This window comes from Macaca nemestrina, chromosome 16, assembly GCF_043159975.1.
Source record: "Macaca nemestrina isolate mMacNem1 chromosome 16, mMacNem.hap1, whole genome shotgun sequence".
Lineage (NCBI taxonomy): Eukaryota > Metazoa > Chordata > Mammalia > Primates > Cercopithecidae > Macaca > Macaca nemestrina.
Window position 1 is genome coordinate 15,230,965 of NC_092140.1, and position 21,750 is coordinate 15,252,714.

The 21,750-nt window shown below is 47.7% G+C and overlaps 1 protein-coding gene across 6 annotated transcripts in view; it reads left to right on the forward strand.

The window, feature by feature from the left end:
• LOC105477666 (serine/threonine kinase 24) overlaps positions 1-21,750 on the forward strand; it is a 129,754-nt gene that overhangs the window by 86,617 nt on the left and 21,387 nt on the right. For all 6 annotated transcript variants that reach the window (XM_071081107.1, XM_011734301.3, XM_011734283.3 and 3 more), the window contains exons 3-5: positions 11,969-12,025; positions 19,224-19,332; positions 19,605-19,762. In XM_071081107.1, coding sequence (XP_070937208.1) covers positions 11,969-12,025; positions 19,224-19,332; positions 19,605-19,762 — 324 coding nt within the window. The remainder of the gene's footprint in view (positions 1-11,968; positions 12,026-19,223; positions 19,333-19,604; positions 19,763-21,750) is intronic.

A 21,750-nucleotide genomic window follows, 5' to 3' on the forward strand; every position in this document is an offset into this window, starting at 1 on the left:
TTGAATCCTGTCTGGTAGTAACAAGTTGTCGTGGTTGTTGCTGACATGGGGCCTGGTTTGCTGGGTGCTAGACGGAGCTGGGAGGCTGTTTCTTGGAGCCCGTTGTCCTGCCACCGGGTATTATGTGCTGCCACAGGGGCGTCCTCACCGAGGCATTGGTGGTGGTTCCTTCCGTGCTGGATGCAGTGAGGAGCAGCTGTCTCTGCACCCCTCCGTGGGTCGCAGACCCTTCTCCTGGGCGTTTAGCCAGGTGTTTGTGCCCCAGGGTGCCTCAGTGCGGGTGCCCTTGGATTTGCCTGTCTGACCCTAGTGCAGTGTGACTGTTTCAGTAGCTCTCGGCTAACACACTTATTATAAATCAAGAACACATTGATTTACATAACCGACAGTTCCTTCTGGAATAGAATTGTGGAGGAAATAAAAATGAAGTAGCAAAAGGTAGGAGGGAAGAGAGCCAGAGGATTCCAACACTAGAAAAAAATCCCTCAGGACAATCAAGCATTGGACAGCCACAGTGAACAGCCCCTTCTTTTGGAAGCTGTTTAGCTTCCAAATATATGGAAATATATGAATTTGTCACCCATGCATTTGAAATACAGCATTTGGTGTTTGTGAACCTACTCATTCCATAATTTGTCCTTATAATACTGTTAGAGGCACTTCTTAATTTTGCAGAATACCATTAAGTCTTTATTCTTTCTCAGACATACTCACTTTCTGACTTGGTCTTGTTTGGTCTCTTAGGGCTGGGTCTTGAAATAATTAATGCTAAGTCATAAAAAATCACTTTTTTGTTTTTTATTGATATTTGTAACGTGTTACGTATTGACCATTAAGATTGCCACCTGGCAGAAGAACAATATTGTAATTATTAGAAATATTTCACTTTTGCAGAAAGGACACATTACTAGCTTCATAGCAAGATTATGGCATGGAACTTACCTGACTTAGCAGTTGGTAATCATTGGCTGTGATGTTTGCTCTTTAATGAAGATGGATGGGGAGAAAAGAAAAATCTCTCTCTTGCCTCCCAGGGTACTTTTTCCTGCTTCTCTTTGTTGCTTCTTTTCTTTTCTCTCAGATTTAGGTTATTTGTAGTTGTATTTCCCTGATTGCTTTGTAAGCATCCTTAAGTTTAAGCAGAATGTTTTTATTCCTGTTAGTATCTGCTAGAATTTAAGCACAGAAACTTTCCATTAGCACATTTATTGTGTCACATTTGTGTTTATGGAAGAGGAACATCTCTGTACGTATTGTGTGCGGACGCACGCACGCAGCCCTTTCCAAAAGAGATGGTCTGTGACATAAATCCCAAGAAGAATGTTTTAGGGAATGCCCAGTGTTCTTTCCAGTTTATTAAAGGGGATCAGAACAGGAGTTCTTAAATCTGGCATGATGGAATGAGGCATGCAAATCTTTCAAATTACAGGCAATTGTTTTCATAACTTGATGTACTTTTTGGACAGTCAGATTAGAGTTCATTAGCTTCTAAAAGGAAATCAGTTAAAAATTACATGTTAAGAACAGTCAAAATATTTTTCTTACTGGAATCCTTTATAAATTAATAGTCTGTTAATTTTTTTTTTCTTGTGGTTCTTATTTAGGCTTCTGATGCAATGTCAGCAAATCTGGGTTTGAGTCCCAATTTCTCTCCTTCCTTGCTGTGTGACCAGGCATCTTAATCTGTAAAATGGGAGAAGGCTGATTACCTAAGGGGACAGGATGATTGGGAGAATCCAGTGGAGTTCTCTTCATGAGGATACTTAGTACAGTATGGGTTGCTGCCATATGATACTAATATAAGATGGTGGTATGGATCCTCCCTTCTTGACCAGGGAGAAGCAGACGGAAATTCTGGGGCTGTTTTCTTCCTAAGGAAGCCTGTGGCCACCCCTCGTGAAGGAGAATGTGGCTCTCCTGCTTTCCCAGCTCAAGCCTCTTGAAAACCCTGCATCCTGCCCACCTGGGGGATGGGCTGTGCTGAACGAATCCTGAGGATTGCTAGAGGTGGGCCAGTGGTATTCGAGAAAAAAAAAGCTGAAAAAGACTTAAATCCCCGGAGACTCTCATACGTCACATACTCATTTCCAAAAGCACCTTTTTTTCCTCCCCTAGAAATGGCCCTCTTTGGGCCAGCCCCTCTCACTAGACTACAGCTCCCTGTTGCAGAAAGGGCTTCGCTCTTCACACATAGAACTGCACCCTCCCTCTTCCTAGGAGTTCTCATCCTTCCTTAATACGAACCTCTTCCTCCTCCTCCTCTCTCTTTGATTTTGGTATTATGTTGTGATGCCCTTAAAAAATACTGTGCCCTGAAGGAGTTGCTAAAATTACCAGTTCCTTCACGTTTTGGAATTATTCAAGGGCAAAACCATTTGAGCCTCTTGCGATCTGTTGATTTGTTTACACACACACGCACACACACGACACACACACGACACACACACACACTTTAAAGGAGGTGAGTTGATCTATTTCTTCACCCACCCTTTTCTGCCTATAGTTGTTATTCTTTCTTGAGTAAATTTTATTAATAGATTATTGAAATTGTCTTATTCTGTATAAATTTACTACTGTAAAATTTTGCCATGTATTGCATTAAAATTTTTTTCCTGTCTAAAGATTTTCTCCTTTTATTGCTCTATTGCAAATGGATGTGTTACCTATTTTTTTCCTTGGTGATAGTAATTGGAGGTTATCTATTTTAAAAATGATTGGATTCATTTCTCATCCCAGTATTTTTGATTATGCATGTATCTTTATTCTCTTCTTTGCTTTCCTCCTTAGACTTTTGGATTGAACACTCAGTATTTTTTTTTTTTTGGCTTAGTGATGAATGTATGTAATGCTGTGGGTTTTCTCGAAATAAATCTTTGGCTGGATTGTGCATCTTTTGATGTTGCAGTGTTTCCAGTATTATTTGTAGCTAACTTGTAGTGATGGTTTTGACTTTTCTCTTTGATGTGAGGATGTGATCCAGTAATTTTCAGTTGCTTCGTTTTGTTCCTCTGTGTTATTTCAGGTTTTATTTTGCACCCCTCTGTTTAAGTTGATGTCGATGTTACAGTGGCCTTTCTCCTAGTTACTGTTTGTTGCCAGCACAAGAAAACGTTCCTTGCTTTTGCTGCCTTTGGGGCCCACTGGAAGAGGGAAGCCTGGGGTCTCCCTTCCCTCTCCTGATCAGCAGTGATCTCCCCCCTACCCCATGCTCATCCCTAAAAATAGTGACTAAGCCACCTGTTGGGAACTTGGACATTAGTTTAGGGTCAGCAGAGAAGGCGGTGCTCACAGGGAGATGAGAAGCGGTGCAGGTCCGGCATGCTCCTGCTGCATTCTTTAAAGGGGCCAGCTCTACCCCAGCTCATGGGAACGTGGTGAGGACTGGTGGCATGATGTACACCGGGCACCCAGCACAATGCCTGGTGTCTGAAAGGGAAGAACAACGAGTGCTTCCCTCTCCACCCTAGCCGGGCAGCTCCCCGGCTTTCCGTGCTGGGCTGGTCCCCGTACATCTTTGCAGCTCTCCCTCGTTTTCTCCAGAGAACACTTCTCATTCTCCATCCAGCCTCTTCACTGCGGGAAGCCTCCTCAGGTAGTAGTGACATGACTTGCTACAGAAACTCCATGTTAATGTAGGCTGCCTTCCCTATGGGAGTGGGTTGGAGACGTTAAGCTGTTGTGTGCCTAAGTTGGACATGTTTGTTTGCGAACACCAGGGAGGATGAGGCCTTCCTTCCACATTCTCTAATCCTGGTTTTCTCCAACACCGGAAGCCGTCACTGCTGGCTGGTTCTTTTCTAATAATGATCACTTGGGAGAACGGAAGGCCAGAGCCTTTACCCCGCATTGATTGCGTGGAAGCTTTGACCCTGGACGTTAGTCCAACTCAGCATTGTATGTCGTGCCCCACCCCTTTAATTGTGTTGCTGAGATAATGTAAGAGTTCAAAATGCAGTTTGGAACTAGGGTAGTGCATGGGAAGAGTGACCCACAGGACGTAATGTTCTCCTGTGACTATAGGGTCCTCTTATTAAATAAAGATGATAAGTGATAGGGCTGGACTTTATTTACCTAGGGTGGCTTGCATATGACCAGTGTGCCCTTTGAGTTAAAAATTTGGCAATAGTTCACTTGTCAGGAAGGAAAAACTCTTTCTCTCTGTTAGGTTCGGCATTTGGGGCCTGCAGATTAAACTGATAAAAGACATATTAATGGTAGAAAAAGGTTTATATCTATGCACACGGGAGCCAACAAAGGAAGCAGATGGCTTGGTGAATATCCCACCAGAATGTTTCCTCAATGTCACAGAAATGTAGGCACCCATCTCCACTCCCTCCCCTGCCTACCCGCTGTTGCTGTTTGTCCTGGCAGAGCTGGCTGTCTTGGGTATTTGTTGTTGTAGGCAGTGGCTGGTCATTTGTTCTATTAGCAGAAGTTTCGGTGACTTCCCATTGCTTATTAAATGAACTTTGAACCCTGTCAGCTGGCTTCAAGGGTGTCCCTCTCATTCCCAGCTGCCCTCGGCGAGCAGGATTTTTCCTCACCTTCTGCTGGTCTTCTCCACCTGAGCCTGTGAGAAACACACCCCCTGCCCCAGGCTGGCAGGTCATAGCCCTTCAGGGAACAGCTTAGGTGCCGCCACCCTCCTGGAGGTCAGACGGACCTTCCTGAGCAACCAGGCCTTCCCTGTCTCTTTTGTGGCATCTGCCGCTGGCGGCCTGATGCTAATTATTTGCCCACTTTTCTGTTATTAGAAGTTCCTGGAAGCCAGAGCCAGGGTGTTACTCACTCTGCGTTCCCCCCTCAGCCACCTTGGGTACCTAGTAGGTACGTTATGTGTTGGATGAATCAGTCGAGAAGTCCTAGCATCTGTGAGCCTGAGGAACAACTAGATAAGCTTTTCGAGCCCAGGAATGGTTCGTGCACTTTGAAGATGGTCAGGGGCTGCTCTGAAGGTAAATTGGGCAGCAGGCTTGGATTTCTCCCGGGTTCGCAAGCCTGCAGTTCAGACAGAGGACGCTGTAGAGTTAACACAGTAACAGTGGTTAAAGTTGATGAATCTTGCTGTGTACACAGCCTCACTTTATCGCCACGGAAGCACCTCTGAGGAGCATGCACATGAGTCCCGTGGGCAGGTGGGAAGTGGAGGCTCGTAGGCAAGGCCTTGTTGTAGTTGCCGTCAGAGCTGGCCTGGGTGGAGGCAGGATGCAAACCAGGCCTTGAGGTTTTGAAGCCACGTGTGTCATCTGTGCAGAAAGGTACCTTTTACAAAAACTCACACTCTTAAGGAAGTCTGGACCCCGCGTGATTTTAATAAAGCCCGCTGCACTGTTTATACCTCTTGGTCTCAGCCTTTGGTTACAGCTGGTGAAGTGTGGAGGCTGCCGAGGGCATTGCAAGTGCAGAGCAGAGCTGCAGCTTTGAATTCCTGTTTTAAAATCTTCATTGTTAGCTGTGTGGCATCTGCCCTTTGTTGTTTGTCTTTTTTTTTTTTTTTTTTTTTTTTTAACCTTGGTGGGTTCGTGTGACCTCTGCCAAGCTCCTGCGAGAGTTGTTAATGTGGGGGCCCTGGTTCCGGTCAACGACTCCGGGTTCTTAGGAAGTGCTTCCAAATACTTTGGGGCAAGTTGGCCTGGAAGTGCTATGGTTATTGATACTATGTCTGTATTAAATTAATTTCTGCAAGCAAAACCTACCAGAAGCAAAAGCTAGTGTTTGCAGCTCCTATTACACAAGGCGAATTTTCCCAATATGTTAAAAACTCCTGCTTTTAAAAAAAAGGTCGGTAACCCAATAGAAAAATGGACAAAGGATATACCCAGCTCACAGGAAAGAAAATATGCATGACTCTTCAATATATAAAGATGGCCAGCCTTACAATAGGAGAAAGATAAATAAAACTCCCCCGAAGCATCATTTGTGTTTGAATGAATAACTGGCTTTAGTTTGCTGGGGCTGCCAGAACAAAGTACCGCAGACTGGGAGGCTTCGACAGGAATTCATTTGCTAACAAACCTGGAAAGGTGTTGGCAGGGTGGGTTTCTTGTGAGGCTTCTCCCCTTGGCTTGTGGATGACCGTCTTCTCCCTGTATGCTCACGTGGTCTTCCCCTGTGTGTGTGTGTGTGTGTTTCTTCGTCTCTTTTTATGACACCAGCCATAGTGGATCAGGGCCCACCTTAATGAGCTCATTGCAACTCAGTCACCTCTTTAAAAGAGTCACATTCTGCAGTATTGGGAATTGGGACTCCAACATGTGAATCATGGGTGTGTGGGAGAGGGAAGCACAATTCAGCCCATAACAACGACAAAAAAAAAAAACAAAAAAACTTGATGACACCGTGGCATGGTAAAGGGGGAAATTAGCACTCTCAGACACTGCTGAGGCCATATGTGGGACAGCCTCTTTGGAGGGTCACGTGTCAGTATCTGTTAAAAATTCAGATGGAGTCCCTTCACCCAGCAGGTCTACTTCTAGGACCTACCAAAATTGACAAGTATGCAGCTCATCCTTGACACCTGGCCATCAGAGCAAAAAATGGAAACAGTGTGAGCTCAATAAGGCATGGAATAATTATGGTTAAAAAATGAAGTCCTTTACTGATATGGACTGCTCTTTAAGAAACTTTAGATAAAAAGCAAGATAGACAACAGTGTGTGTAGAATGCTGCTGTTTGGGTAAAAGGGGGGTAAGATTTTGTAGGTATTTGCTTATATGTGCATAACTTTTTCTCTGAGGTTACATTAGATGCTGTGATGACTTGCTGGGGCAGGGAGGGTTGGTTTGCTGGGTAATGGGAGCCCAGGGTGGGAGGGAGACTTCTCACTCTATATACTTATTTTGACTCCTGAATTTATTAATTAAATGAATATTTTTATTTCCCTGATGAGAAAATTGTATCATGAGGTCATTCATAACATAGGTTATTTGAGGTCATTTAAAAAACATGACATTATTTCGATTAAAGTCATGGTTGTGTTGAGAATCCTGCTGGTTTATTTTTCTTGGGGAACGCGTGCTTCAGAAGTCATGGTTTGGAAGTTTTTTTGAGGACAGTGGTTCCACATCTGCAGGACAGAGCTTGGTCCTTCCCGGAGAACAGGCTGCCACTCAGACGCTCCTGCCTGGAGGCCTCTGGTGCAGAATACGTGAATCATTGTACCAGGCTTCATTTTGCTCAGAAACTACTTAGAATTATTCATTGGGCCCTTTTGGTTTTATCAGGTTCTTCAGAGGCATTTCTGGGTGATGATGTTGATAAAGCTGATGGCACTTTGCATCTGTTGAGCACCATGAACTTTGCCAAGTGCTTTCCTACTCATGATCTCATTTAATTGTCACTGGGAACTGTGAGGTTGGAAGCACAGATCTGATTCCCATCTTGTTGTGGATGAAGAATTTAGAGGGTTTAAATGACTTGCCTGATGTCTCCTGGTGAATGCTGATCTTCCTGCTGCCGGAGTTTCAGTGTATAAGCCAAGCTGAGGAAGAATGGCTGAACAGTGCTTCTGGCCCAGGAACCATGTCATACTTGTCAGCGTCCATCGTGGGTGTAGTGCAGGGGTTTTTAGTTGGGTGATTTTGTCCTTGGGGGACACTGACGATGTTTGGAGACATTTTCAGTTATCAGAACCTGGGGTGTGTCACCGGCATCTAGTGGGCAGAGCCAGAGGTGCTGCTAAACACCCTGCAGTGCATGGGGAGGCCTGCAACAGACCTGAGCAGCCCCAAAAATCAGTGCTGGGGTGGAGGACCCCTGGTGTGGCTGAAAACGAGAGCCTTGCCTGCAGCCCCCAAAGCCTGTCTCTTGCTTTCTCAAGCTTATCCGTGTGTTCGCCTTTGAACGTTTCTTCCTTTGGATTGTTGGTGGTAGAAACGATTCTTCGGGATCTCGACGGAGGCACATTTCAGGGCCCTCTCCTGGCGCCCGTGTTGACTGTCTGTTTTCCTGCCTTGCCAGTGCAGTGCTGCAGGGGCGTGGTGTGAGTGCGGCCCACATTATGGGCACCAGAAGACTGAGACCCAGCCTTTACTCTGTCCCCTTTTTCTTTCTTTACTTTTTTTTTTTTTTTTTTAAATTCTAGAATACATATGCAGAACGTGCAGGTTTGTTACGTAGGTATACATGTGCCATGGTGGTTTGCTGCACCCATCAGCCTGTCATCTACATTAGGTATTTCTCCTAATGCTATCCCTCCCCTAGCTCCCCACCCCCCGACAGGCCCCAGTGTGTGATGTTCCCCTCCCTGTGTCCATGTGTTCCTGTCCCCGCCCCTCCTCCACTTCCTCCCATTTCCATGGGAAGGAGGGGAAAGCTGCCATCCTTCGTGGTTGGCGTTGGGTGTTGGGGTCCTCCTCTGTTAGTGGCTGGTGCATGCCGCGCACAGGAAGAGAGTCCCAGGGATGCCAGGCAGGGGTGCAGCTGCTGCCTGTGTCTAGCGGGCTCCATGCAGTCCCCTGGGCCAACCTTCAGTGGCTGGAATGGTTGCACACCTGGAACTGCCTTTGCAAAATGTTGACTGAGACAGTGAAAGAGATCGAACTTAATTGATTCCATCTTGCTTCTAACCTGCAAGCTGTCCTTGTTCCTTCCTGGGGATAGGCTGACCTAACTTTGGGAGAAACTTAGTTTATAGTTTAAACAAAGACGGTAGCAGCCCTTTGCCAAAGCAGACTGCCTTCTTGCCTCGGTACCAGACTGCTTTTGTAGGACTAACATTAGCCACAAGATTGGAAATTATGGTTTAGGAGTCATGCAGCTGGGGGCTACAAGATTTTGACCCACTCTAAACTGCTCCAAAGATCAGTTCCTGAGATATTTTGCAGGCCCTGCACTTGATGGATCAGCTGGTCCCACTCAGATCAATAAACTGGTTCATCTGATCTTGTGGCCCCGCCACCCCCACCCCGCCCAGGAACTGACTGAGCTCAAGAAGACAGCTCTGGCTCCCTGTGATTCCGTCTCTAATCAGTCAGCACTTCTTGCTCACTGGCTTCCCCTCACCCCCCAAATTATCCTTAAAAACTCTGCTCCTCGAATGCTGGGGGAGACTGATTTCTGTAATAATAAAACTCCAGTCTCCCGCACAGCCGGCTCTGCGTGAATTACTCTTTCTCAATTGCAGTTCCCCTGTCTTGATGAATCGCCTCTGTCTAGGCAGCGGGCAAGGTGAACCCATTGGGTGGTGACGCACCCAATGAGGTTGAAAAGCAGGTTCCACCCAGAGTGGAGCTTTTCCTGACGTGATATCCCACCCCCTGGTTGTTGGTGCTGGTGTGTGAGTCACAGGCCCAGCCCAGTGTTTGAGACGCAGTGACCTCAATAAGACTTGAGCTGGTTTCCTGAGTGCCCTCTGGTAAGCCTTTTGTCTGCCTAGCCTTGCCACCCAGCGCGTCTGCTACCAGGAATGAGCTGGAGGGAAACGGGAAGGCTGTGTTTTTTTCTCCATCTTCCTCTCCAGGAAGGAGGTGGCCTTGGTCCTGAGGCGGGGTTTGCTCTGGGTGGAGAGCTTCTGGATGTTCTGTTGTTGCTTGCACGTCCTGGGAAGGATCAGGGCGACACAGAAAACTTGGTTGAGGTGTCCTGCTAGGCCTCCTTGAAAGGAGAAGGTAGCCAGGTGAAGGTTATTGTGTTTGCTTGGCAGGTAGTGACATTGGTGGTCAGACTGAGAGCAGCAGCGACCTGAGGAGGGCAGAGGTTTGGAGTGCAGCTGGACAAGGAGGTGGTCACTTGTGCCTCGCCGCTCCAGGAAGCTGCCTGGTGACCCTCAGTTCCCTAAGTCAGCAAAAGATTGTTTCCCAGGGTGTCATATTGCACAGCTGGCTGCATTGGGAGAAGAGGCGGGGAGATTACCTCCTTGCTGGGAGCAGACTTAATGCCCAGAAAATAGAAGGGATGGGAGCCAGTGAAACCAGTTTAACAGCAGCTGTTAAAAAGGGAGTGGGAGTAGAAATGTCAAAGTTCCCAGGTCTCTTAGAGAAAAGCCATTTAGATTTCCCATGCCATCTAGAAAGATACTGGTGTTTTCCTGGAAGAGCTTACTGTGGCATGCCCATTCCCCGGGAGCAAGGATTGTAGTCGCCTGCAGGTGAGTGTGTGTGTGAGGTGAAGGTGTGCTGAAGGACACTCTTGATGATGGAAGCTTCCCTGAAATCAGAGCCTGGGATCACCAAGCCTCCTCAAGGCAGGTGCCCATGACTGGGTGGTTATTGAGTGAGCAACACGCCTGTCCCTCTGAGTTGGGTGTCAGACACATCATTTGAGGCTTCCGCGCTTGTCCAGTCAAGACTGAAGTTGTCTTTATTATCTTAGTAGTCAGGGGCTTTTAAAAGCTTGAAAAGCATTCAACATACATTAAACCCTGGGCTGTTTATTTGGACTCTCATCGAATCAACTCCAGATGGCAGGATTTAGTTTGAATGTTGAGAGGAATGCATTTTATAAACGCAGTGCATCTTGCCATTAGCACCTCCCAGAGTCAACATGAGTTACCCTTCCTTGGTCACAGGGTCCACAGTTAACATTTGCTGGACTCCAGCACACCAGCACTGTCCCTGGGCACTTGAGTTTGCTGTTAAGTGGAAAATGCAGAGAAATAAACCTGAAATGAAAATCAGAGCAGTAGATAATAAAAGTAAAGTTTGCCTGGGGCGTGGGGAGGGGAAGACAAGTGAAGCCTTTTCCTGATTTGCGGAACCTCCAAAAGTAAAAATGCCGGGGAAGTTGGGATATGTTCTCCAAGGGTGAGTTCATTTGGAGTCAGCACAGTGAGACCTGCAGTGGGGCAAGCTGAGGGGTCTTCCTTGAGGAGTCTTCCTTGGGTGTTCTAAGAGCCAGACGCAGTGCTGTCCCAAAGGGACCAGAGAACTTCAGAACTAAGTTTCTTCTTTTCTTTTTCTCCATGCCGGCAAAGCCCACCATCGAGCTTTTGAGTCAGCAGCGAAGCAGGCTGATGTCTGAACCCCGTGAACCCACTGTGAACCCGCACTCTGGCGGTGGCGTCCCGTGCCAGCCGTGGGTTCTTGGCTGCTCGCCGTGGCCAGGCTCTTGGCCAAGGCCTCATGCGGAAGCTCAGGAGACAGCTGTCTAGGCTCCCCCTAGGTTGTGAAGTGGGAGTCGGGATCCAGACCCTGCCCAGGCTGCCCCGTGCCCTGCACTGCCTGCCTCCCCCAGGAGGGTGGGCAGGTTTGCAGGCTTGTTTTCCAGGGAGTAGCACTTTGGGATTTGTGTTTTTAAAAAGAATTCTGCAAGTCAGGAGGGCTGAGCAGCTTCGAGAGACCACAGGGAAGGTAGGCGCAGAGCTGGGGACCGTGAGAGCCAGGGCCTTGAGAAGACACAGACACGCATGTTAGGACAGGCCTGCTTTTCTGGAAAGCTCCCTGAGCGGGGAGAGTGGCAGCATCGGGAGGTGCTAGAATTGGCTGCCCTTCTACCAAACAGGCAAGCGAGTCGGAAGCCACGCAAGGCGGTCCCTCCGCCCACAGGGACCTGGAGATACACAGTGGGGGACAGGGGTGCAGGGGAGGCTCAGTGCCGCAGGAGGGAGGAGAGGGTCTCGCCTTGGCACTGCTCTCCCGATGTGTGTGACACTGCTGCCTCAAGTGGCTGCAGGTTCTCAGGTCTCGCTGTGCCTGAGGATCCCCCCAGTGAAGTGGCCTAAAAATGGAAACACCTGGTCCTCCTTCCGAGCTCCTGGGGTGGTGGGTGGAACGCACTCCCGGGAGCCCTGGAGTCAGGTGCGGGCCCCCGAGCACACCCCATGGCTCCCTCCCAGATCATGGTGGAGGTTTCCCTGTGCTCTGGGGGCCCCTGCACAGTTCTCACTTTGACACACTTCCCTTTCTGGTACATGTTTGTAAAACTTTCTAGCTCCAGTATAATACTGAAAAATACCCTTTGATTATTAAAAAAAAAAAATTCCTGGATTCATTCATTTTGAAAATGATTCTCTTCTTTTTTTGTTTTATAGGATACAAAATTATGGATAATAATGGAATATCTTGGTGGAGGCTCTGCACTAGATCTAGTAAGTATTATGCTGGATACAGAAGATACATATTGAGCCTTTTTCTCAGGAAACCTGGGTTTTAAAGAATCCGTTGCATGTATCCATTTCTTTTTCTTTCAAGTTGCATTAAAAAAGGAACCAAACTATTCCTTCAGTGTTTTTGCTTTTTAAATATCACTAAAAATTATCGGTCTACTTTATTTTTTATTTTTTATTTTTTTGAGATAGAGCCTTGCCCTGTTACCCAGGCTGGATTGCAGTGGCACAATCTCAGCTCGCTGCTACCGCCACCTCCTGGGTGCAAGTGATTCTTGTGCCTCAGCCTCCCAAGTAACTGGGTCTACAGGTGCATGCCACTACACCTGGCCAATTTTGTGGTTTTGTTGTTGGGTGGTTATTTTATTTTATTTTACTTTTTAAATTTATTTTATTTTATTTTATTTTATTTTATTTTATTTTATTTTATTTTATTTTTTGGTAGAAATAGGGTTTTGCCATGGTGGCCAGGCTGGTCTTGAACTCCTGACCTCAAGTGATCCCCTTGTCTTGGCCTCCCAAAGTGAACCACTACACCCAGCCTATCCGTCTACTTTTGAAACCAGCTGTTTTGTTTCATGGGAAATCAATCCATTCATAGAAGGAAGCAAGGAAGGATCATGCCTGGAATTATCTCACCTAAGAACAGTTTGGTAGCTTATTTTCCAAAACAGGTTCTATTTACTTTTGTAGGGCTGTTATCTCACCATTGTTTCATATTTCACATGACAACTTAGTTTACAAAATAAGCGTATAGTATTTTCATTTTGGAAGTAAGGAACGGTGTGATTATGGAGGTCGGATGTTGGATGTGGGAGCAGTGGCCGTGCCAAGGGGAACACACACTTCCCCGTTCCCAGGGCATGGAGGTGGGGCTGGCCCACACCAGTGATGTCTCCTCTGAACTCTCCCAAGTGTCTTCTGTGGCCTCCAGTCCACAGGTAAGGTAGTGGAAGCCAGGCGGAGGGTGGCTGTACCGTCCTGGTCTGTGATTTGCTTGTGTAAAACATGGCTTCCTATTGGGTTTCGATGCAGTACTCACAGATAACCGGCATATGTCATGAGCACAGCTGAAGTCATCCTTGACGCACAGTAAATGCAAACGAATTCGCACAGCTGTTTAGCACTTGCTGTCTCATCCCTGCTGTGGTTATGCAGCGAAGACACTGTGATCACTCTTGCCCCACCTCTCCTGTAAGTGCAGGGCATTTAGGTGAGTGGTGATTTTCAAGAAAGGCCAGATCTGTCATTGCAGTGTTAGAGGTTGGGTCCTGGATGATAGACAGCCATCAGGAGGACAGGGCTGTGGTTTCCACTGCAGTTGCAGGGAGAGCTGAAGGCAGCTGCGTTTTTTTTAGTGTAGTCTACACAGATGTGATTCATTAAGGAAAGAACACCCCTTTGAGAGGAAACTTCTTAGGCCTGGTGCAGCGGCTCACGCTTACAGCCTCTTCACTTTTGGGAGGCTGAGGTGGGAGGATCACTTGAGCCCAGAAGTTCAGGACTGGCCTGGGACATATGGCAAAATCCCATCTCTACAAAAAATTTAATTCTAAAATAAAGAAGATGAAACTTCTTTCTCACAGTAATAGTAGCAATTGATAGTTTTTTTGGGGACGATAAACTTCTGAAACTGTGTATCTCCAGAATGCTAATGTACCCAATTTACATAATCAAATACTGTTATAAACCATAAAAATAATTGATAAAAATGGTATTAAAAAGGGAGATTTCAAGAAAAATTAATATGGTATAAAAATTATATTAAAAGGGGAAAAACAGCAATGTAGCGGGATTACTTTTACAACTTATTTTGGTTCCTTTGCATAAATATTCACATTACATAAAGAGCTTTTCATTTTTTCACTCTGTGGAAATACTACAGAAATGTGGAAAATTACCTCGTTTTATGTAATTAGATTTACTATTATCTTAAGTGAATTTCATTTGTAGCATATACAAAGTTGTTTACAGGGACTCTTTTTCCAACATTAAGGCCTTCAGAAGAGCAATTCCAGTAATGCTTTAGCGTGTTCATTTTTAATGGTATAATAATTTTATTTGATGATAACCTTCGAATTTCTTTGAATTGCTGTCGGTGAAGTTTTAGACATTACAGTTGGAAGGAGGGGGTAAAACTCTCCACTTAAAAATCCCAGATGGTATGAGACTTCCAGCAAACCATATTCGCTTCTGCTTCAGGAGTGCTGGTGACAAGGGACAGACATTCCCTTTTTTTTTTTTTTTTGAGACAGAGTCTTGCTGTGTCACCCAGGCTGGAGTGCAGTGGCGCGATCTCGGCTCACTGCAAGCTCCGCCTCCCGGGTTCACGCCATTCTCCTGCGTCAGCCTCCGAGTAGCTGGGACTACAGGCGCCCGCCACCACGCCCGGCTAGTTTTTTGTATTTTTAGTAGAGACGGGGTTTCACCGTGTTAGCCAGGATGGTCTCGATCTCCTGACCTCGTGATCCACCCGCCTCGGCCTCCCAAAGTGCTGGGATTACAGGCTTGAGCCACCGCGCCCGGCCAGACATTCCTTTTTGAATGTCCTTAATCGTCTCATTTAATTGGTGCTGGAATGGAGACCCTCAGGGTTGAGGGGTCCCAGCTAGCAGATAGTGCTGGGCCTTGACCCTTGCTCTGCCAGCTCAGAGCCTGTGGCCTCCCTTGACCCCACAGTGTCCTCTACCCACCTCTGATGTTGTCGTCTTTCTCCATTTTTACCCTTTTCTGTTGGCCTGCTCTCAGCCCCTCAAAGAGGCCACACTTTCTTGGAAAGGGGTGTTTTGGAGGTAGGCTGGGAGCTGTTGCAGTCTTTGCTGCTTTCCCACATCCACACCACCGGGCCCTCTCGAGGTGCAGGGGTCTGCTGGAGCTGAGGGGAACTGAAAGTCCATCCGGAATTTTACAGATGCATGGGGCACCCTGGAGAGGGGAAGTGACTTTGCCCTGAGTTAAAGATTGGGCGGCAGACAACATGGCATATACGTAAATCTCAGGCTCCACATTTTGGAGCGAAGGACGAAGCAGAGAGGCTTTATGACTTGAAGGCTGGGATGAGCCCAGGTCTGCTTGGGTGGCTTGCTGAGACGTCACCCGTGGACGTCTGCTGTCGGGCATGGGCATCCCTCAGCTGGCAGGGGATGCGTCCTTTAGCAGCTACCTTTTCTGTTCTCCGGGTGCTTTTTAGCTTTTAAAAAATGCAAATTTGGGATCTCATGTGGAGAATAGAGACAGTATTATTAAGAGCCATGAATATAAAATAGGTACACATTTTATTTTGAATGCACATATTTGAGTGTGCTCAGTCTGTTGATTTAAAAAAATTTAAAATAAAATGGTAAATGGAAATTAGTGTTTATATGATCCTAAGGCCACCGGGCTCTTGGAATATAACTTGAAAACTACTTATGTCAGTCATCTCTCTAGTTCCAGCCGCCTTGCCTGTAGGGTGCCCCGAGTTAGAGCGTAAGTAGTATCACACAGTCCAAGACACCCTAACTTACAGTGCAGTCCATCTTTGTAGCCTAGTGAGGGAAATCATTTTTCATTCAGCATAGACTTGTGTGCCTCCTGTGTCTCAGCAGCTGCTCTGGCCGTTGGGGGTTATTGCGGTGGACACAGCAGTGTAAAAAGTCTTGTTCTGTTGGTGAGGTTGGTCAGTTACACCGTTTGTTAGAAGGTTCCTTCCTACAAGGAAAACAGTGCAGGCGGGGGAGGTGAATGGGGGAGCTGGAGTGAGGATGAGCCACAGAGGGCCTGAGACCAGGAGGTTTTCGCTGGTTAAAAGATCAGCTAGCGTTGCCAGAGAATCCGAGGGACAACCTTGGAATCTAATTACAAAGGGACTGTGCTGCATAAACCAGTCACTTAGGCAGAGGTGTTTGACAGACTTAAAAAATGAGTCCACAACATGGGTTTTAAGAAATGAGATGGCATATTCATTAATGTTTAGGCCAAGCTGCCATCCTAGTAGCTCTAACACAGTGTCTCACAAAAGATAGAAATTCATTTCTCCCCTGCACGTGGGGCCAGTGGCTCTGACCCACACTGTCACGGTCTGTGCTGGTGGGTGGCTCCACCATCTGGAGCCCCAGGCTTCCCTTGGTCTTCAGCCATTGTCCTCTCTCGCTGCCAGTGCTTCAGGGCCAAGACCAAGCAGGGGCACGGGGCACGTTTGCTCCTGTCTGTCCCGCTGGCAAGGTCTTAGTTGTGTGACCACAGGCTGCTGCTTAGAGTCTGGGAAATGTGGTCTCTTGTCGTGGCTGTGTGCCCAGCTGATAGTCCCTATTACAGAGCTTCGAAGCAGGGGAGGACAGACACGGGGAGGGGAAGTTAGAAGTCACCCAGCGGTGGAATGTAGTCTAGGTTTTTTTCCTGGGTCCTATATGAAGAGTCTGCAAGTGCCTGAATGATGGAGAGCATGGTCACGATGGTGAACGCCAGCCGATGACTTGGAGAGCTTGGCCTGGTCCGAGCTGCTTATGAGGCACTCTGGGGTAGACAACAGCTAAATACCCTTTATAGTGGATTTTGATGCAGGAAGGATTTCTCCCCAAATAAAGGAGAGTTTTATCTCTTTTTCTCCTCTTCCTCCTCTTTCCCCATGGGCATATAAGTCAATGTTGGATGGTGTTCAGGGCAGATTTAAAGGGCAGAACCATGCAGATAGTCATCACAGAGCCAGCCCTTAATTATCCAGGGGAGGATTTTCCATGAGTGTTCCTCACCTCTTCTTCTTAGCGCCCTTTGGGGATGACAGCCGGCCGCTCTGCCATTGCTTTCGGGAGACTTGGTAATGGAAGGGAGGGTGGTTAAGTCCAGGTCTAGCCAGAGGTTATTGATCGTTGGCTTGGGCATAGACTTGGTGAAGAAGGAGATGGGAGATGGGAGATGGGACCCAACTCTAGTGTGACTTTTGGTTTGTTTTTTTTTTGGTTTTTTGTTTTTTTTGAGATGGAATCTTGGTCTGTCGCCCTGGCTGGAGTGCAATGGTGTGATCTTGGCTCATTGCAACCTCTGCCTCCTGGGTTCAAGCGATTGTCCTGCCTGATCCTCCCAAATAGCTGGGATTACAAGCATGTGCCACCAAGCCTGGCTAATTTTTCTGTATTTTTAGTAGAGATGGGGTTTCACCATGTTGGCTAGGCTGGTCTCGAACTCCCCACCTCAGGTGATCCACCCTCCTCGGCCTCACAAAGTGCTGGGATTACAGGCGTGAGCCAGCGCTCCTGGCCTCTCACATGACTTTGATCTTTGGTCGAGTGGATTCTCCTGGACTTCAGGGTTGGGAACAAAAGCAAACACTCCTCCGTCTCACCCTCCTCCCCACGTTCCACCCAGGTGATGAGAAGAGTCTGTGTTCCTCATTTTGAAAATCAAAATTTCTATATTCTATGAACACCGAAAAATAGATGTGGAGAAAACAGACTTACCACAAGGCAGGGTTTTCCAGATGGTGTTCTTTAGAAGAGTAGTTTCGATATGCATTTCTTGTAAAAAAGACTTTTGGTCAGTTAACTGGGAAAAACTATGTTCTGGGGAGCAGAGTCTGTGCCATAATGTCTTAGTCTGAGGTAAATTTGGACAATATCTTAATTGGAATTTGGGACAGTTCCTGGCAGGCGATGGACACGGGCATTTTGACCTTCTCCGAGCATATGCGTGAGGTCAAATTCAAAGCGACAAGTGCATTCTCTGCGCCTGGGTCCTGAGTGGAGAAGGCCGGGGTGGCTGGATTCCAGCTGGGTCTACTGCCAGGCAGGCCAGAGTCGCATCGAGGCCAGTGTGTGGGGAGAGGCCACCTCTGAGAGTGGCCCTGACCCTGGGATTGCTGTGTAGACCGGGGCGGGCCTGCAAGCCAAGGCAGCACAGCTCACCCATGAGCCGGAAAGCAGCGCCAGGTGTGAGTCAGGCTGTGGTTTCGGTGACAAGGGCTGTCTTGGTTGCCCCCATCCTGCGCCCCACAAGCCCTTCCGGATGTTGAACGGGATGTCCCGGTGAAGGAGCTGAGATATGCAAGGGGGACTATCGGGGTCTGTCCCTGATAGTCTGAGTCTGTCCCTGCACGCCTCAGTCAGACGCTTCCCGCAGAGGAGCACCCTAGTTTTCATCCCCTTTGGCTTAAAGCACATAACTTATCTTTTTAAAACTAAGTGAAAGGCCCCAGATTGTGTTTTCCCGTTGGCTAAAATGTGTGGGTGTGGGCTTTGAAGACATTCACTGTCACGCCTGAAAACCAAGAATGGGGGACCATGATTCGGAGGAACCTGCCTGTATTGACATCTGCCCTCTGTCCGGCTCCGTTTCTGTGGTTCCGGGGAGCGTCGGTGGCTTTGCTGCTGTCGTCCGTGGAATTACTGTTTTTGACTGACTGCCCCACTCTGCAGGGGGCGGGGGCGGGGCTTCCCATCTGGTTTGAAGTGAGCCTGTTACCCTGGTTTTCCTTTCCTTTTAAATGGAGATGTGGATACCTGACATTTCTTCCTTTCGTCTTGTACAGTTGTGGATATAAAGGAGTCAATAGGAACAATTAGTTTGAGTTTCTGAGAATAAAAGCTTTCAGAGGTAATTATTACCTCAGGGATAATATAATTATTTTTATTATATAATATCGATTATATAACAAATCCCAAACTATTAGGATTTAAGCTGTTTCAGCTGCATTCCCCCAAGTTGGGGAGCTTTAACTGCGGATTTAAAAAATTTCTAGTACAAGGTTATCCTCAGAGGCGCCGGGCTCCTAGGCCTTTGTTCCTAGGTGTTTTTGGATCCCAGGGGTGAGCCTTCTGATAAGGGAACCACATATGTTGGGACAGATCCTGGCTGCTCTGTGAGTCTCTGGCTGTTTGTTTCCTGGAGTGAAATCCCCAGCCTGTGCCCCGCCCCTGCCATGGCCGGTGGGGCGTCCTGTGGTCAGCTGCAGGCGCAGGCGGGGCCGCGGGCTTCCTCATTGGCTCCGCTTTGCTTCATTCAGCAAAGCCGTTTTCTTGGGCTCTTTGTTTTTTTAAGTGTCTGTCAGTGGACTGTAATTGTTAGGGCAAAATCCTGTGTTTTAAGTGAAGAAGATTTCAGGTTTTAATTACCCTTGTCCATTAACATGGATAGTGTTTCTGTTTTATCTCAAACTGTTCATAAGATAATCATTTAAGTAACTTTAAGAATTTTTTTCTCTTCTTAGTTAGAACCTGGCCCGTTAGATGAAACCCAGATCGCTACTATATTAAGAGAAATACTGAAAGGACTTGATTATCTCCATTCGGAGAAGAAAATCCACAGAGACATTAAAGGTAAGAGGACGTCTGTTTTCATTCCTTTGAAATACCCAAGGCGGTGGTGGGGTTGCACTGAAGCCTTCTCAAGGGAAGGTGCTGGCACCCATTTGTCCTGCACGTTTGCCTTGCCTGGGCTGGGCTGGCTTTGAGGGGGTCTGACAAAAAGTGTAGCCCCCAGTGCCTGTTCTCACTGGGCTCAACACCTAGCCGGGGAGAAGACGCGCTTGTGGCAGTGCATGGAGTTGTAAGTCCCCGCCGCTCAGGGCCCCCTTGGCTTGCTTTTGCAGCGGCCAACGTCCTGCTGTCTGAGCACGGGGAGGTGAAGCTGGCGGACTTTGGTGTGGCCGGCCAGCTGACGGACACCCAGATCAAAAGGAACACTTTCGTGGGCACCCCATTCTGGATGGCACCCGAGGTCATCAAACAGTCGGCCTACGACTCGAAGGTGAGGGGAAGGTGAGGGGAAGGTGAGGGTGGCGCTGTGCCTCACGGGGCCTGGAGGGCTCCCGCCTTTTGTTCTTTAGCCTGGTAGCTTTTGTAAGTTGGACCGAAGCTGGTACCTTGAGGTAGGTCATAAAGGTAATTCTTCAACCTTAGTTACAGTTTTCTCCTGTCTGCTGTTGTATCATTTAATATCCTTTGCTGATCCAGCCCACCATGATGGAAGTTTTGAGCTCAGACCATGTGCGTTTGGTGGCGGTGGGGACACAGGACGCAGCGGGTTCAGAACGGGGTGGGAGGAAGAGAAGGGCCGCGGTGGTGAGGGGTGGAGGCGTGTGTGGCTGCAGAGGGCCTCCACCTGCTGTCTGGGCGCAGCTGGGGGTTGAAGTGCAAGTGCATGGAATCTGCAGCCTTGAAGGGGCCTGTAGAGAAAGGGGCTCCCATAAGAGAAAGGGAGGGAGTCCACGGAAGTGTGAGAATGGAGGAAGAACAGTGCTTTGAGTGACTGCTGTGGGGTCTTCCTATTATTTTAGTTCTCAGGATTCTCGTTCCCAGCCTGTCCTTGTCAACATGAGATGAGACCCTAACCCTTTCTTCCCACTGTTTTTACTTGTCCTGTGTTATGCGCTCCTAGTTTTTCTCATACTCTTTTTCTCTGTTGCCCTCCACTTTTGTGAACTCTGTTAGATGGGACAAAAAATCCCGGGACTTTGCCTCCTGGGGCTCTGGTTTAACTTCAGTTCCCACAGTCTGCTCTTCTCTGGACCCTGTACGCAGTTAAGAGGCCACATGATCCACGGAGAATTGGCTTTCCTGGACCCCAACTTTCTGAGCAAACATATGCTTAGACACACATACAGGCCGAACCTTGCTGCTGCTTTTAAATAGAAGTCTTCCCAGTACCCGGTAGACTTCCCACCTTGTTAAACACGGTACAGGAAGCACCAGGTGACTTTCCCTGCAGCCCCAGGGTCACCGTTGCAAGCTGTAGACTGTTAGAAAGTGTCCAGGTTGTAGCTCAAGTTGCAGGTGTGCCTGGTTCCACCATGGGAGGAGTGAGCCCATCTCACCGCTGTGTGGTAGTGGTGGCCACAACTTTTCTGAGCACTATGATGGCCTTGACAGCCATTGGCTGGTGAGTGACTAGTGGGTTCCCCCCCACCCCACCCCACCCCCCACGCAGCAGACCTGTCTGGTCTAGGGTGTGTGCCCTGCCTGGGAGTGTCTCTACCCCACATGGGAGGGATGCTGCTTTGGCTGCTTCTCATCTCCAGCTACCTTGGCTGTCGGCCCTTTTCCTGGGGTCATGTAATTTTAGGACTCAACCAGGAACTTATATGTTTAGTCCATTCTCTTTATTTTAAGCTGAGGCCCATTTATCAAAGTTGATCTGTGTAGATTTTGGTAAGGCTGACACTGGAACCCATGTTTCTTAACTCATTGGATAACACCACCTTGATTATTCTCTTCTCGTTCTTTCTAGTAAATTAGCTGTGACTGAGGACTCTGAACTTAGATTTCCCTCCCTCCCTCTTTTCCTCTCTCCCTCCCTCCCTCCCTCCCTCTTTTCCTCTCTCCCTCCCTCCCTCCCTCCCTCTTTTCCTCCCTCCGTCCCTCCCTCCCTCTTTTCCTCCCTCCGTCCGTCCCTCCCTCTTTTCCTCTCTCCTTCCCTCTTTTCCTCTCTCCCTCCCTCCCTCTTTTCCTCTCTCCCTCCTTTCCTCCCTCCTTTCCTCTCCTTTCCTCCATCCCTCTTTTTCTCTCTCCTTTCCTCCCTCCCTCCCTCCTTTCCTCCCTTCCTCCCTCTCCCTCCTTCCTTCCTCTCCCTTCTTCCTTCCTCCCCTTCCTTCCCTCTCTCTCTCTCTTTCATTATTGTATTTATTTCATATTCTTTCATTTAACCCATTCTGTGTAGGCACATTTTTCTGGATTTCAGTAATACTGGAGTAGACAAGAACAAAAGTCTCTTCTCCTATATATCTTAAATTCATATGC